Below are 16,498 nucleotides of genomic sequence, written 5' to 3' on the forward strand. Positions count from 1 at the left end.
AGTAGTTCACTTAAATGTTGAGGATAACTTGCCAGGGAAGGTAACTGGTCAGGCAGCTGTGGCTTCAGATCCCATAGGTTAATTTGACTAATATGCTTTCTAAAGCTGGATCAGTGAGGTGCTGCTTCTGCAGACTTATTCTGGCATTATAAGAGCTCCTGTCTATCGAGGAGTCCTACATGCTGAAGTAATAGCAGGAGATAAGCTAGTACGCTTTGTTTCACCCTGGGCCTGACGCTATTCGAAGAGCTTTACTGGGGTCCCTCATGTAGTCCTCGAACAGCCTTATAAGACAGGCCCTGACACTACCTCCACTTCATAGGTGAGGGGATTGAGGCTGCGGGAGGTTTTGTAAATAACGTACCTCCCGTGTCGCAGCTGGGATGGGCTGCGCTGCCCGTGAGACTGAGCCTGCCTTCCAAAGGGGCAGGAATGAGGAGACCTGTCTTGCTTCTCCTCTTCCAGGATTCTGGTGAACATGGATGACAACATCGTGAAGCATTACTCCAATGAGGACACCTTCCAGCTGCAGATCGAAGAAGCTGGGGGGTCGTACAGGCTCACCCTCACTGAGATCTAAGGGCACGCTGGCCCACCTCTCCCAGCGAGTTCAAGGAAGGTTACGTGGGCCTCACTGGCCCGCCGCAGGTACCCCGCGGGTAAGGGTGGAGGTCAGCAGAAGGGACTCCTTGCGAGTAGGAGATGGCACTACATTTGGCTCGTAGATCGCATTCAGCATACTGCCTTGGCATTTCCAGACGACAGAAATCCATACGCCATTATGTTTGAATTTTCGGATATCAGTATTCTGATATCGGTACTTAGGATTAAAAGTGAAAACTGTGTTCTAAGGTTTAATAGACTCTCCGGGAACCTTTGGAATATCTTCTCCATTATTTATAAAACTATTGGGCTGTCTACCTTGTCTCTTCAATGTTAGTGGGCCTGCTCACTAGTGCAAGCCAGAAAAGGCAATGGGCTTGAGTTTAAGGATTTTGTGTCCTTGCCTGCTCAGCGTAGCTCTGACTGCCTCAGGGTGGTGGCAGTGGCATCCGAAGAGGCGAGGACACGCCCTTTCTCCCTCAGCCTCTTGTCCTCCAGAAAACGTTTACTTAAATAGGGCATGTTACTGAATCTTCCTTTGCAACTTTCTTGAACGTGTAAACTGCCTTTCTTAACGAAGGAATGGGTCATCGTGTGAATCAGTTAAGCTAACGCCGCGTTGTATATAAGTGCAATACGTTTTTGAAGGCCTGTGTCTGTAAATGTGTACATACGTGTCTTATACAAATAGATAATATATAACCGTGGTGTCTGTACATAGAGTGAAGAGATGCAACAAGGTCTACCTTGAAGACTTTGCCTAAATGAAAGGTTAAGTTATTTTCGGTCGTGTATACCAAGCAGATCGAGTACTGTGCTTAGCGGAACTTACTGAAATGTTCTGGCGTGTTTTCCCAGACAGCGATCATCCCAGAGCATAGCAAAACCTTCGCAAACGGCAGGGATTCTCTTTGCTCTTGAGAGGGTTGTTACTTGGATCTCTGCACTGTTGTAGCTCATGAAGCGTAGGGGAAACACTGCTGCAGCTCCGCTCTGTTGCGCAGGCTCATAGCAATCGTGCGTACCTGCGGGAGTGGACACGCAGTCCTTCCAAAACGCGTGGCATTGTCGGGTACTAGGTGATGCAACCAGACATGGAGTCCTTCCTCGTCTTCCTCTTGCAAGAAGTGATTTCTGTGTTACCGTGTTCCAGAGCCTTCAAGCTTTGATCGTCTCGTACGCTAACAATTCTAGGAAGCGTTCATGAGTTTATGAGACCATGTGACTGTGGCAGGGGAGCATTTTTTGTAAACATGTTTAAATATATCAAGTACTAAAAAGTAATTTTATAACAAAATCACAGGGATCTCGGTTCAGGGAGCTAGAATAGGTCATTTGTATAAGTAGGATTATGGTTACATTTTTACATTAAAATATTCTAATGAAGTATGTGAACTAAATTGCTGGTTTTCTAAGATAAGATATCATGGGACACGGGTCATAACTATTTTATATTTTGTTTTATGAAATAAATTTTTGTCTTGCTTGTTGTTTTTAATTGTATCATTGAAGATGTATTTTAAACCAAAGGGATTAAATTTTATATGTCTCTTTCGTAATATGTCATTTCCTGTTACTCCGTTTGATTTTATCCTTTCATTAGTCACTAACGCAGAATGTGAGATCTTAAACTAGTAGAGCCAAAAAGAATCTCCTTAGTATTTTCTCATGTCTCAAACGGATAGTCCTGTCTTTTCCTTCATCTTAATTTCTCCTTATGGGTGTCTGAAATGGCCCAAGTAACTCTTAAATAAGGGAGCCCTGAATAATTTTTCAGCTTGTTACGAAAATTTAACCACTAAAGCTGAAGGTGTACACTTTCAGACCCTAAAATCTTAAGGGTTCTTAGTTTTTAAAAGCTTAACAGAAAAATGTTTGGTTTACCCGTCTACCAAGAATGTTTCAGTTCATTAGACTTTCTAAATCAAACAGCTGTTGTAGCTTTTCCAGGTAATCCAAGGCCTAAAGATGACAGACACTGAGAAATTTCTAATGAATACGTGGTCAGATTAATGGAGTGAAGTCCTGCTAGATTTTCTGTGACATCTGTTCATTTTCTGCTCTAAGGCTTGGGCCACCGGTCAAGAATCTAGGGACAGACTCCGCTCCTGGTCGCTCAGCAGGGCCAGGGCCCAGCTCAGAGTCTTTGCTGGACGCCACGTTCACCGAGGCTCCAAGTTGTGCCTCGGGTTTCCCTTGTCCCCCAGCGCCTGCGTTCAGCCGCGTCGCTCCCTCCTTTGGCAGCAGCAGGAGTCCGGGCGAGGCCTGGGCCAGCGGGCAGCCGGCGGGCTTCGCCTCCTGAGTGAAGGGAGGTGCGCTCGGGGAGGCCGGTGTCGGGAGGCGGCGAGCCTGGGGCAGGGAGGAGGCCCAGGAGGTGGCGGAGGCGAGCCTGCACCCCGCTGGGACCCGGCACCGGGCGCGGTTTCTAGGCTCCGCTTCGGAGGGCGGCGGCCAGCCGCGTCGTGCAGCGTTAGCGTTAGCCCCGGTGGCATCAGCCCGCAGCGGGCGGTCCCCACATGGGCCCCAACGTGTGGCGGCGGCGGCGACTGAGCCAGACCCCGCGCCGCCCCGGGCCCCGGGGCCCCAACTTCCGCCCGCGCATGCGGCCCGAGCTGCTTGCGCCGCCCTCACCCCCTTCACAACTGAGCCAGATTTCGTCTTCGTCGTCCAAAAATGTCCAAAAATGTGATGCGGGCGAAACAAGCGAGCCGTGAGCCGTGGCCATGAACACCGAGCCCCGGAGGCTTCTCCCCAAGCCCGCAGGAGGGACGCGCCCGCGGGTTCCTCGCCGCACGCCCGGGCGCACCGTCCGCCGCGCCGAGCCGCTGCTCCCTCGCCCGCGCTGCTCCCTTCTCCACCCCGCGCACGGGCTCTTCCGAGGCCCCCGCTGCGGTCGCGCCCCGCGCCCCCTGGGAGCCGAGCCCACCGGCGGGCCTCCGGGCCGGGCTTTGCGGGGGAGCTGGGCTGCAGGAGACGGGCTGACGGGCCTGTCCCCACACACTGGGCCGGGAAACCGCAGGGCGGGTTCTTGCCAGAGCAGCAGGAGCCGCGGATCCCGGACGCCGCCCGCCAAGAGCGTGGAGACTGCCTGGTGGTCCGCGGCCAAACCGGTACCGTTCCGCCCCCTGCAGGAGCGTCGGAGTCACGCGGCTCCGGCTTCCCTGTGTGCCTCTGGGTCGGAGTGAAGCCGAGCAGAGCGCCCGGCCCGGCGGCCCTACTTCCGTCCTTGAAGCAAACAATCGGGCCTCGCCCCGCTTTCCCGCTCCTTGCGCGCTGGGTTCTGCGCGACCCGCCGTCCGTCCCGGCCAGCCCGCTCGTCTAACCCCTCTCAGACACTTGGCAAAAGTCCTCCAGTCCTCACAGGCTCTCATGCAAGGGGGATATAGCGCCACATCACAGACCACACTCCGGGTCAGGAGATGACACTGCCAGGCAGGGACAGACGCCTGCCACTTTGATAACATTCAAGCCGAAAAGCGGCACCGCTGCATCCTGGAGCTCGATGTCACCAGCAACCTCATTTCTTTCCTTCTTTGGGGACTCATCCTTGTTAGTCTCCGGATGGCTGCCAGCCCTTCCTCAGACTCCGTGTCTCCTGGTCCAAGTCCAAAAGGGGGAGAGTCTAGGCCCCGGACTCCGGGCGGAAGTCCCGCGCTTGCCTCGGATGGGATCGCCCCGCTTGCAGGCGCACGGGGGAACCCCCGCGGCCCGGCCTGGAAGCCTCCCCCGCTCCAACACAGCTGCCTAAGTAGAAATCAGGCCTTTGGGGGAACTGAGACGGGGCAGCGGGGGGAGGGGGGTGAAAGGAGGCAGAGAAGGAGCGGAACTGTTTACCAGGCAGTGCACCTCTTGTTCTCCGACTTACGGGTGCCCCTTCTCTGACCCCCCTCTTGCTCCCGAAGTGTCACTGTCCCCAGGGGCCGGTTTGTGATTTCTCCTCCGTCCTCGAGCCTAGGCCCTTGAGCAGCAACAACTCCAGGATTCCTTCCTCCAGCCCTAGAGCTCTCCCTTCAGCTCGAGATCAGCCACCTCCTGGGTGTTCACCACCAGGCTCTGCAGCTGGGACGAAACTCTTCCTTCTCAATCACGAGCCTCCTCCTGGGGCTTCCGCTGCAGTGACCACCCAGCCAGAAACCGGTGGGCACCTTTGACTGCGCCGTCTCTCTCATGCCCAACCTCCAGTCAGACCTTCAGGCCTGGCGTATCTTCTCCAGTCCTCTCATGCTCTTGTCTCCGTGTTGCAACAGCTTCCAGTCCAGCCTGTAGCTCACCGGCCTCGAGGCCCTTTTGGCTCTCAGGTCTCTTGGGTGTGGTCAGATCCTGTCAGGATAAGCCACAAATGGCTCAATCCCGACTGCCCTGTCCACAGCGCCCCAGTCCCAAAAGCTATCCTTGAGCTCCGAAGTCCTGCCCTTCATGACTCCTCTTGCCTTGTGCCCTTGTCTTTTCTGTTTCCTCAAGGTCTCCTCCCTGTTGGCTGGAGAATTTACCTCCATTCTTTTTTATTTTTTTTTTAAGATTTTATTTCTTAATTTGAGAGAGAGAGAATCCTAAGCAGACTCCACAATGAGCACAGAGCCCAATGTGGGGCTCGATCTCACGACCATGAGATCATAACCTGAGCAGAAATCAGGAGTCAGATCCTCAACCCACTGAGCCACCCAGATAACCCCTCCCTCCATTCTTTGTAACTCTGCTCACCCATCGCCAACTTGAGAACTCTGCTGGGCACTTTCCTTTCTGCACATCCCCCTTGGTGCCTCCACAGTGTCCTGTAACTAACTCCCTACTGAGATGTCTGACTGTGTTCCTCTCCACCCCTGCCCTGGACTGCTAGTACCTTGAGGACATGCCCCAGGCCTTTCCTGCTCAGCCTGTACCCAGCACAGTCTCCGCATAGAGAAGGTCACTAGCAAATGGCGATGCTAATTCTGTGGTTCCCCAGAACAGAAACCTTAAACAGCCATCACCAGCTTCCCTTTCTCTACACCCTGCCTCCAATCTCCCAAGAAAATCCTGCTGTTCCTCCTTTGAAAACACATCTAGAACACAGCCATCGCTTATGGCCATCCCTCGCCTGGACTTGGGCAGTCGCCTAACTGGACTCCTGTCTTTCCACCCACGGGCACCTTCATTTTAGTCTCAATCTAGCGGTCACAATGATCTTTCTGAAACGTGAATCAGATTAAGCCTCTCCTGCTCAGAACCCTACTCAACCCAGAGGAAAAGCCCAGGTCCTTTCAGTGTAGACAGGATCTCTGCCACTTACCCTTCCGACCCGGCCCCTGACCACTCTCCCCTCTTGCCATCTCCTGCAGCCATCCTAGCCTTCTGGCTGTGTTGGAACTTCTCTCCATCCCATCCGCTGAAGAGCCCACACACTTCATCTGCTGAGGTTACGCAATGTGGACAGCAGGGGCTGCCCCAATCACAACCACCGCTGTCTGCCCAGTCTCGGTCACATTACCAAGGAGAAAGATTCACACTTCATGAGCCTGATGGAATGTTGTTGACATTCAGAAGAAGATGACTAAAAGGCTGAGTCTCAGGCTTGCCCTTCTCGGCAAGTACGTTTCACCACTTACCTGTTCAGAAAGACCACCAGAACCGTTGGCTTTCGGCCTGTCAGGGCCAACATTACACTCTTGCTGCTGACCTCGGACTGGCCTGACTTTCCAGCCCTGAGTCGGTCTAGTCTGCAGACCTTGGCCTCCTTGACATCCACAGGACATGGAGTCCGTTCGCCCTGGGCAAGGCTGTGAGCAGGTGAGCAGGAAACAGCAGGTGCTGGTCTAGACACCAAAGAAGTGCATGTGTGTAGAGGGGAGAAAAGCCACAGGAACTCGGGGGCCCAGTGACCCCACTCCCCATCTCCACCTCTGCCCCCAGCCCCAGGCCCACTTAACCCCTCCGATGTTTTCCATACCATGCCTCTTTCTAACCTGCCGTGTATTTTACTTGATGATTACACTCATGTTTACTGTGTGCCTTCCCTGCTAGAATGTTCCTTCAAGCAGAGCAAGGGCTTTTGTCTGACTCGTTCACGGATGAGCCCCAAATGCCAGCAGGAATGGTTGGCACCTTGTAGACATTTGTGTGGATGTGTTGTGTGAGCCACATTCCATCTTGGCAAATAATCCCGTTATAATAATACTCCGTCCTTGAATTACGATGTTTGAGCATGCCGTCTGATTGCTGTTGAAGTTCTGTTGATACGACAAGCAGTCATCATGTGGGTACCTGGCTGGCTCCGTCGGAGGAGGAGTTTTGAACTCAGGGTCACGAGTTCGAGCCCCACTTAAATAAAAATTTTTTAAGAACTTAGAAAAAAATTGGGGGGGTGTCCTTGGTGGTTCAGTTGGTTAAGCATCCGACTTGATTTCAGCTCAGGTCATGATCTCAGGGTCCTGGGATTGAGCCCCATGTTGGGCTCCCTGCTCAGTGTGGAGTCTGCCTCAGGATTCTCTCTCCCTCTGTCCCTCCCATCCCCCACTAAAATAATTTTTAAAATAAAAAATAAATAAATTTTCACTGACTGAAGGAATCAGTCAGTCCAGTGTTTCTCAGCAGCCCCTGGAAGATCACCTGTTCTTTCCCGAATGTTCTCGTGTATGTTGTTACGAAAAAGGAGCTCTACCAGTCTCTTTTCCAAGTTCTAGAATGCTGAGGAAAGAGAGTGAATCTGGTGGGTGGGTTTTCTTTCAGTGATTGGGCGAGAAGATGTGACTTTCCCTGAGACAGTCCCCCCAGGTGCACGCCTGTGCTCAGGTCTGAGTGCCCTTGAAAGGAGGGTCATGTCAGTGATTGGAGTGGGCTGTTTCTTCTGACCTCACTCCTTTCGGTGCGTGATTGTCCTGTTACTCTTTACAGAAAATTAAACCCAAAGCCCAGGGAAACCACCTCACCTATGAGCGCACGCCGGCCCGAGTGTGGGGACCTCCTGAGGTGACACAGCAGGACACACAGTCACTTCGTGGTTATCACTCCACTTCTCGCCTGACCTGGCTTCTTTGCCCTACTGAAAAAAAGCATAATTTGCTTAATTTTCAGGAAAATCCTGTGATAAAAACTAAAACAGTGCAAGATAGCTGTTTTTTTTTTTTTTTTTTTTTTTTTACTTCCTATTTCTTTCAGGGATTTCCCTTCCTCCCTTCTTTCCTTCCTTTCTGTCTTAGTGTATGCCAAGACCTCAGCCACGGACTGGGGACATTACAAGACACAAAAATGCTGTCAGGACTCGGGCTGACAGTTACCTAGACTGGGAGGAAAGGCCGCTCCCTATACAAGCATCCGTAGGAGCGAGCCCTGATTCCTTTTGGTCTCAGAGGTTTGCAGACTCCCCGGGGAGTTTGCCACACAGACGGCTCTGCCTGGGCCTCCATAAGGAACAGCAGGAAAGGGAAGTGCCAAGTGCAGGTCACCCACTGGCCGCTGGAATGGACACAGAGCTCTTGCCTCCAGTGAATCTAGACACACACCTTCAACCCATCACAAAAAGTAACTCCCAGTGGATCCCAGAGCTAGATGCCCTTGGGTGTGTCAAGGACTTTTTAGCTCCAACACCAAAGACATCCATGACAGCAATCACAGATGAGCTGCACTTGACCAAGATGAAAAACATCTCGGCCAAAGGCAACGTCGGGAGGAGAAAACAAGCCCCAGACTGGGAGGAAATATTTGCAGAAAACATCTAATGAAGGACAGTTACTCAAAATACACACAGAACTCTTAAAACTCTACAATAAGAAAACAAACTACCCAATTACAAGAGGCCAGAGAACTTAACAGACGCCTCACCAAAGAAGACCCACGCGGCAAGTGAGAGTCCGGAAAGACGCTACGTCACACGTCCTCAGGGAAACACACGTTAAAACAATGAGCTACCCCTGCACACTTACTAGAATGACCCCAATCCAGACCAGTGCCACCACCGCATGCCGGTGAGGCCGGGGAGCGACAGGAACACTCGCCCACCGCCCGCGGGAACGCAGCATGGGCCGCCACTTTGGAAGACAGTTTGGTGACTCCTTACAACACTGAACGTGCTGTTACTATACAACAGTCGTGCTCCATGGTGCTTACCCAGAGGAACTGAAAACGTAGGTCCGCACAAAAACCCGCACACAGATGGTTCATAATAGCTTTATTCATAACTGCCAAACGTGGGGAGCAGCCCAGGTGTCCTTGAGTAGTTAGGGACGTGCGTGAGTAAACCGCGGCCCGTCCAGACAGTGGGATATTTTCGGTGCTAAAAAGAGATGAGCTACAAGCCATGAAAACACAAGGAGGACCCTCAGTGCAGACTTCCAGGTGAACTAATCTGATCTGAACAGACCACAGGCTGCCTGATTCCAGCTCCACGGCATTCTGGAAATCAAGTGCCACAACGTACACAGTAAAGAGATAGGGGTTTGCTGGGGTTTGTGGGGAGCCGGTGAATAGCTGGGAAAGATTTTCAAAGCAGCGAGCGCACTCTGTAGGATAGCCTGACAACGGCTCCATGTCCGCATGGTATTCCAGCATCGTCCAGACCCGCAGGAGGTGTGATGCCCAAGAGTGACGTCTAAGGTTAGCTCTGGGCCATGGGTGATGGTGGTGTGTCATGTAGGCTCTACAGTTGTGGCAAATGTACCCTCTGATGGGGGGTGTTGATAATGGGGAGACACGTGTGTGTTGGGGAAAGGGTGGAGGGGAAATCTCTGTCCCGCCCCAGTTTGGCTGAGAACCTAACACTGCTCTGAAAAAGCAGAGTTTGTTAAGAATCCTTTCCCACACGCGTGCGCAGACTTGCTCCCCTGCAGGCCCGAGGTACCCAGGAGTAAGGTGAGGACCCCGAAAGCCCAGCCGCCTCCATTTCTGACTCATGTGTCTAAACCCAAGGGCAAATAACGCTCCTTCAGGAGGCGAGCAGACCGCCTGTCCCAGTTCCCCGTCCCTGGGCAGCATCTGAGGTCACCCTGTTCCCCAGGTGGGCACTGGGGGTAGCCTGCGTGACCAGACCTTAGGCTCAGCCATGCAGGGGGTTGTTGCTGATGGACTCTGGCCTCCTGGGACCTGAGGCCGGCCAGCTCTCTCGACTGCAGTCCCTCAACTCCCAGCAAGTCGGATGCTCCGACGTCCATGTCCCCCTGGGCCAGATCGGGCAGTGGACATCTTGTCCCATGGCTGCAGAGGGAGCCTGAGGCAAGCCTGGCGGCCTGCATTAGGTGGCCCGGTTGCCAGGGGCCAGCACGGAGCACTCCATCTCTGTTTGCCTGCAGGTGGTGAGAAGAATAAGCAAACACCCTGCAGACCACGCAGACCGAAGGGCTGTGGCTCCAGGGGGCAAAGGTGCCCCAGGGACCCCTCCTGCTAGGAAGCCAGGCCCGAGCCTAGAGAAGCGTGGGTCAGAGGCAGGAGGGGATGCGGCCACAGCAAGGCCTCCCTCCACAGTCTCCTCCCACCCTGCCTGCCTGCCTGGGAGGCCCGACGCTGGCCAGGCCTGTGTGAGGTTCGTGCAGCCTTCCCAGGTGGCCGACAGCCAGGCAGGGGTTGGCCTGTGGGTGTCTGGCCCAGCTGGACGTCGTCTGCCTTCCTCCTGCTGGCCCTGGCGCAGAGCCCACAGCTGGCGCGACGCTGAGACCTGCCCCCACTTCCAGCTCGGGCCTCCAGATGATTCCAGGCCCCTAAAGTTTACAGAAGTCCCATGTCGCTGGCACAGGGCTTCCCAGGCCATTCCCAGCCTCCCCTCTGCTTGCTCCGGCCTGAAGGCCACACAAGCAAACAGGGAAGGGAAAGCCGGCCCCCGGGGAGGGCCATGGCAGACCTGCAGGGCTGGGACCAGGCCGGGGCAGGATGAGGGCCCACCGTCTGTGCACTAAGGCCCCCCCAGCCCAGCTTCAGGTCAGCACAGGGCCTGTCCTGTCCACCATCAGGCACCTTCACAAACCCTGAGTGTTGCTGGCGGGCGTTAGTCCTGAGGCTGGGCCTCACTGACCCACTTTCTCTCAGCTGCGTGTGGGGTGCATCAGTCATCCTGGGACCCTCCCCATGTCCCCAGCCTCCGTTGTCGGCTTCTAATCCCCTGGACCTTGAGCATCACCTTGAGGCCCAGCTGTTGGTGCCCCATGGCCTTCCTGGAGCCCCCACAGCCCAGACACCAAGCTCAAGACAGAGTGACAACACAGGCAGCTTTCCCCAAAGAGCCATAGTGGGGTACAGCAGGGCCCAGGTATGAACGCAGGTCTTCCTGCTCCGGAGCCCAAGGCCCACACGGAGAAACGGAGGCATGGAGGTAAGCAGGGGCCCAGCGAGCCCTGGTGACCCCCAGCCTCAACCCCATGCCCTGCTGGTCCCTGGAGCAAAGAGCTGGGGTGGGGTGGGGTGCAGGGATGCATGGGGTAGGGGCTCCCAGCCTCGTCACACCTGCCCGAGGGCCAGGAACAGCCACTTCTCCAGAGGTCACAGGGCCAGGCCCCAATCCCACCTCTTATCATTTGCAGCTCCCTGGTCAGAAAGGGAAAGTAAAGGAGGCTGCTGCCTTGGCTGCGGTCCCCGCCCAGCCTCTCAGGGAACCGCATCTTGATCAAAGCCTGCAGATGCCCCCCAACCCCCACTTCCTCAAAGTGCCTCCAGCCTGCTGTCTTGTCAGGCCTGGTAACAGAACTCTCCCAGCTGGACGGGGGCACCCCTGGAATCAAACCAGTGCTCGGGGTGAGTAGAGGGACTTAGCAAGCAAACCAGGAGGTGGGGTCCCCAGGCCAGCCACAGAGCCCTGGGGCTTCCTTCCAGCTCTCCTGGGTCTGCACCCCTCCCGGGCCAGGCCCCTCCAGCTCCCCGAGCCGGCAAGCACTGGCCCCCCTGCACCTGCCCAGCTCCCGGGTGGGCTGCTCCCTGCCTTACTGCCCCCGCGGGGACAGCTCCTGGGGGCTCACAAGCTGTGAGGTGGTGTCGGCATCCCTTATCTGGAGCGTGATAGGACGTCATGCATGGTGAGGAGGGCCCAGAGCTTGGGGGCCTGGGACAGATGGAAAGGGGGATCTAATTCTATTTCTAGATGGGTCCCGGGCACCCAGAACCATCCCGGGAACTGGATGCCTGGGGGCTGCCCTCGCTACCGTGTGACAGGATGGTCACCACGCGTTTCCTTAGCTGCAGATTTTGCAGTTTGAGGATAGAGTAGTGATAAAACCCAGCTCATGGGCTCGTGGGAGGACGAAAATAGTGCATGTAAGGGCTGAGCCGTTTGTGAGCGCTCAGTGTGAGCGAGGACGGCAACTACATCAGAGCTTCCCGGCACCGAGTGTCTGCCCTCCGCCTTCTAGTAAGAAATAGCAGCTCTGAAAATACGAACAAACAAGACCCCCAAAACCAGGGGCTCCCGGGTGGCTCAGTCGGTTAAGCGTCCGACTCTTGATCTCAGCTCAGGGTTCTGAGTTTAAGCCCCCGGTTGAGCTCTGCACTCTTGAGCTCTCCCTCGTAGGAGCGGAGCCTACTTCAAACAAACGAACAAACAAACACGATGAAACAGCAACTCTCCCCCCCCACCCCATCCAACCACTTCACTTCCTTCCCAAACAATTTGGTTCAAAGCCCATAGGTGAGTGCAAGGTAGGGGGTCTGTGTGGTCAGAGGACAAGTGGCGAGAGTGGGTGTGGGCACACAGCAGGGTAAGGAGGGCATCACCCAGCCTGACGGGCGAGCAGGTGGCCCGTGGGAGTGAGGGGACACCCCTGGCACAGGGTCAGACACGGACCCGTGGGGCAGGACAGCATGCCGTGGTGCCAGGTCCCAGCAGAGGAGGAGGACGTGGGGGTGATGCCCCGTGTGGGTGCAGCTCCCGAGTGGGGTGAGGCAGCATCTGGAGGGAGGGTGTACAGGGGACCCCATGTTATGGGGGGAGCTGGCGTGAGCTCTTGGACCCAGACGGGGCATTGGCCCTGGGGGCAGTTCTGACGCTCCCGCCAGCTGAGAGGCCGTCTGGGGAGGGGCTGGCCGGGTGAGTGACTGCAGAGGGGAAGCCGCTCTCTCCCCGTCAGGGAAGAGTTACAGACGTGGAGAAGGAGCAGACTGGAGTGGACCTATGCTGGCGGTGCGAACTCGCAGTTCTCAGTATTTATATAGAGAGAAATAAATGTCCGTGGGCGTGCGTGTGCCGGTGTGTGCATGTGGGCGGGTGTGCGGGCGTGCATGTTTGTGCATGGGTGCATGTGCACGCATGTGTGCGGGTGTGCATGTGTGTGCGTGTGCGGGCGGGCGTGTTTGTATGTGGGTGCATGTGCCCGCATGTGTGCGCGTGTGTGTACATGGCTGCAGGCAGACAGGCGTGCGTGTGTGTGCGTTGCTGCTCCCCCAGGGCGCTGAGAGGGCCGGGAGCTGTGACGCCCTGATCACGGCGCGCACACTCGGGGCCCAGGCCAGGGTGTCGTGTCGTCGCCCCCCGGAGGAGCCAGGGCTCGGGGAGGAGGGGCCGGCCTCAGGGACGGCTGCGGCCGGCCGAGCACACGGGCCGCGCCCGGAGCAGCTCCCGAGCGGAGAGCGAGAACGCGCTTCGAGAAGGATGGGGACGCGGGGCACGGACCCGCCTTGAGCTTCAGAGGAAGTGACTGTCATGAAACGAAACAGAAGAGCACGAGCCCACACGGGGGGACGCTAACCCAGGAGCACGTGCACGTTCGATGAGGACTCAGACATTACACAGGCCTCGGTCGGCATCCTTAGGAATTACGGAATAAGGAGAGCGGCTTTCTAGCGGGAAGCCCGGCCCACGCCACCCCAGTCCCCCTCGGTCAGGTGACGGAAACGAGGACCGCCCTTGGCGCGGGGAGAAAGCCGGCCTGATGCGGGCCGCAGCGCTCAGCGCACAGCAGCCTCGGGAGGTGCTTCCGCCGCGGAGGAGCGGAGCCGGCGTGCGGGCCCGGAGCGGCTTCTTCCCTCTCGGGAATCCCTCAGACAGTCCTCGGGCCTGATAGTTTCCTAAAACACGGTCTGATGCCTGCTCCGTGCTCCCCCCCCGCCTCCCCCCCCACCCCTGCCAAGTCCCTATTTCAGCTCGCAGTGTGGTAAAGGCCTGCGAGTGTAGACAAAGCCCAGGGCTCTGGAGAAGGCTTCACGGGGAGCACCTGGCATGGACACCGGCAGACGCTGGCCTGGGGCCTGGGGGAGGGACGGGAGGAGCAGAGAGGACAGAGCTGCAGGGGAATGGGGGGGCGGGGGTGATGGGCAAGAGCCTCAGAACAGGAAGCTGTTTGACCCGAGGGGCAGAGGGGGTCCAAGAGCTTGGGCTCCAGTGTCGTCAGAGAACCCAGCCAGAGGTGATCCTGAACCTGGGGGATCTCAAGCCAAGGGGCACCCCCACAATCGCCAGGCCAGGAAGGGGCAGCCCAGGCCTTAGGCGGAGGTGGAGCGCGTGACAGGTGCATGGCATCGTGTGCCTCTGCGCTCGAGTGTGTGTGTGCGCGCGTGCACACGCACGCAAACAAGGCCCCTGACTTTGGAAAGGGAGGGCCGTAGGGAAGGGGCTGCCCAAGGCTGCCCCGGGATCCCCCCCCCCCCCCACGAAGGTACTCAGAGTCAGCCTGCTTCCCGGACACGTCCTCTGTTCTGTTTCTGCCCCCAGGAAAACTTGCCCTCGGGTGGGCCGTCAGCCTGGAGACAGAGGGCAGCCTTCCGGGGGAAAAGAGGGAGGGAAGAAGCCATCTTTTCCTGGGCTCGAAGCTGGCCACTGCCAGGTATGGGGGATTCTGCCGGCTTGCAGGCTCCTGGTTTCAGGCAACAGAAAACTCTCAGAGGCAGAAAGCTGAGAAACCAGCGTGAGAAAATGGGCAGGAACCATGGCCAAGGTCATGTCCCAGAAACAGGCCCATGGCTGCCCAGGACATGTCCTCCCCCCACCCTGTCACTGGCAGATGGAGGGCTCCCCACCAGGCCTCCTGGGCCCCCCTCTAGGTGTCGTTCAGGGTGGAGGCTCGGTAGAGCTCCCTGATAGGGTGGGGGGGATTGGCCTGCAGTAGGAGACAACCCCACCCCCAAGACTTCCTGACCAGGGTTTCCCAGGGATAAGAAGGGCAGGGGGGCCCCAAGTGCACAGGTCTCCAGGGTCTCAGAACTCTCAGAAAGGTGGGTGCATGGGAAGGCCTGGGGGACCACAATCTGGGAAGCCTTCATGGAGGAGGTGACAGCTCAGGAGGGCTGGCAGGAGCCCCCTGGGAATAGTGGGCCCAGCTTTGATGCAGGGACCAAAAGCAGGCACTTGGGCTAGAGGCTGCCTCCTTCAAGGGACTTCAGGGATCTCCTTCCCCAGGAAGGGGTGGGCACGAGCCCAGCCTCTCAGCTCTGCGATCCCCTCCCATTGCCTCTCCCAGCTGACATGGGGCACCCTCCCTGTCCCTCCCTGGACACCTGCATTACTCAGCCAGGAAGCAACCATGGGAGCAGACACGGGCCTGGGACTCTGAATTCCTCACTCCCAGAGGGTGGGTGGAGGCACTGAGGGATTTTGACAGGGGAAGGGGGGTTGTTCTAAACCCAAGGATTCTGGCTATTGCCGGACAAGGGACGGGAGACAGCAAGGCAGAAGGCAGGGGAGCACTGAGAAGATACCCAGGGTGGGGGGCCAGTGCGGGGGCGCTGGCGTGCAGGGAATGGGAACTCTGCATTCGGGCAGTGGTGAAGGGGGTGGGGTTCTGACCCAGCTGGGCAGCTGTGTAGACATGGAGGGAAAGGGGAACTCACCCTACCTGAGCAAACCCTCTTGTCAAGGGAAAGCAGCGTGGTTTTCGCTCACCTCACCCGCTGGCCCTGCGGCCTCCCTGGGCATGGCCTTGCCCCAGGACAACGCTTCCTGGGAGCAGGGGCTAGGCAGTGGGCTCAGGGCCAGGTGGCCTTCTGGGAAGGGGCTCTGTTTTCCTGGAAGCACCAGAACAGCAAACACACGGCCTTGCTCTGTGCTTCCGCCTCTGCCCAGGCTCTGTGCTGGGAGATAAGGCTGTGTACACAGCAGCCCTCGGATGGGGCTGCCTCCTCCTGCAGAGCTTCGGAGGGACAGCGGAGGGAGGGGGAGCGAGGGGCTGTGAGGGAACAGAGACCCAGGAGCAAAGGAGCCACTGCCCTTCCTCGTGGTGGGGGGCCTGGGAAAGGGATTCCCAGCCAAAGGCCATGATACACTCCATGTCCCTGAGACCAACGAGCAGGCCACACACGGTCTGAAGACTGCACGGGTCACGTGTGTGTGTGTGTGGACATGTGTGTGCCGCTCTACTTCTTTGGTCCACACGTTCATGCCAGTGTCCAGAAGCCATAGAAGCCACGCTCGGAGTTTAAAGAGGACCACAGGGACTCTGGTTCCAGCCATAGGAGTGCAACGGGTATCAGACTTAGCTTGCCGCCGCGCATCACTACAGGATGGGGCAGATTCCATGGAACCCTGGGGGGACAGGCAGGGCTGTGGTTCCTAGACAGGGCGCACCTAGGGGCAGCAGGTCCGGCTTCTGCCGCTCTACCCCGCAGCCCCAGGAACTCACTGGCAGTGTTTGCTGATTTCTGTGGTGTAAATACTCCCTTTGTGGCTGATTTCAGGCGGGGATCCCTGGGGGGAGGGCGGGGGGTGGGGAACCCTCCGCAGTGGGCCCGTGCAAACTGGCTCCAGTGAGCTCTACGCACAGAGTCGGGGAGTGGGAGCTCAGACAGGGCGGGGTGCTCCAGGCCAGCACCATGTATGGGGTAGAAGTGTTTCTCCTCGGGGTACAAAGCTCCGGGCTCAGCTTCATCTTCAGGGCGGTTGCTCCGTTGGGAAGCATACTGGGGTCTCTTCTTGTCCCTTGGAGTCCGGCTGCTTGGCGGAGAGGGGGTCTGAGATCCGACTGTTAGCTCGGCCCTCAGGCTTGACCAGAAGTCCTTCCCCACGTCCTGAGCCCTG

The 16,498-nt window shown here is 57.1% G+C and overlaps 1 protein-coding gene across 5 annotated transcripts in view; it reads left to right on the top strand.

Annotated features, from left to right (window-relative positions):
- Positions 1-2,157, top strand: part of GRHL1 (grainyhead like transcription factor 1) — a 54,715-nt gene extending 52,558 nt beyond the window's left edge. For all 5 annotated transcript variants that reach the window (XM_047746063.1, XM_047746060.1, XM_047746061.1 and 2 more), the window contains one exon: positions 466-2,157. In XM_047746063.1, coding sequence (XP_047602019.1) covers positions 466-580 — 115 coding nt within the window. In that variant the 3' untranslated portion in view covers positions 581-2,157. The remainder of the gene's footprint in view (positions 1-465) is intronic.
- Positions 2,158-16,498: the final 14,341 nt, after the last annotated feature.

This window comes from Lutra lutra, chromosome 9 (genome assembly GCF_902655055.1).
Source record: "Lutra lutra chromosome 9, mLutLut1.2, whole genome shotgun sequence".
NCBI classification, from domain to species: domain Eukaryota; kingdom Metazoa; phylum Chordata; class Mammalia; order Carnivora; family Mustelidae; genus Lutra; species Lutra lutra.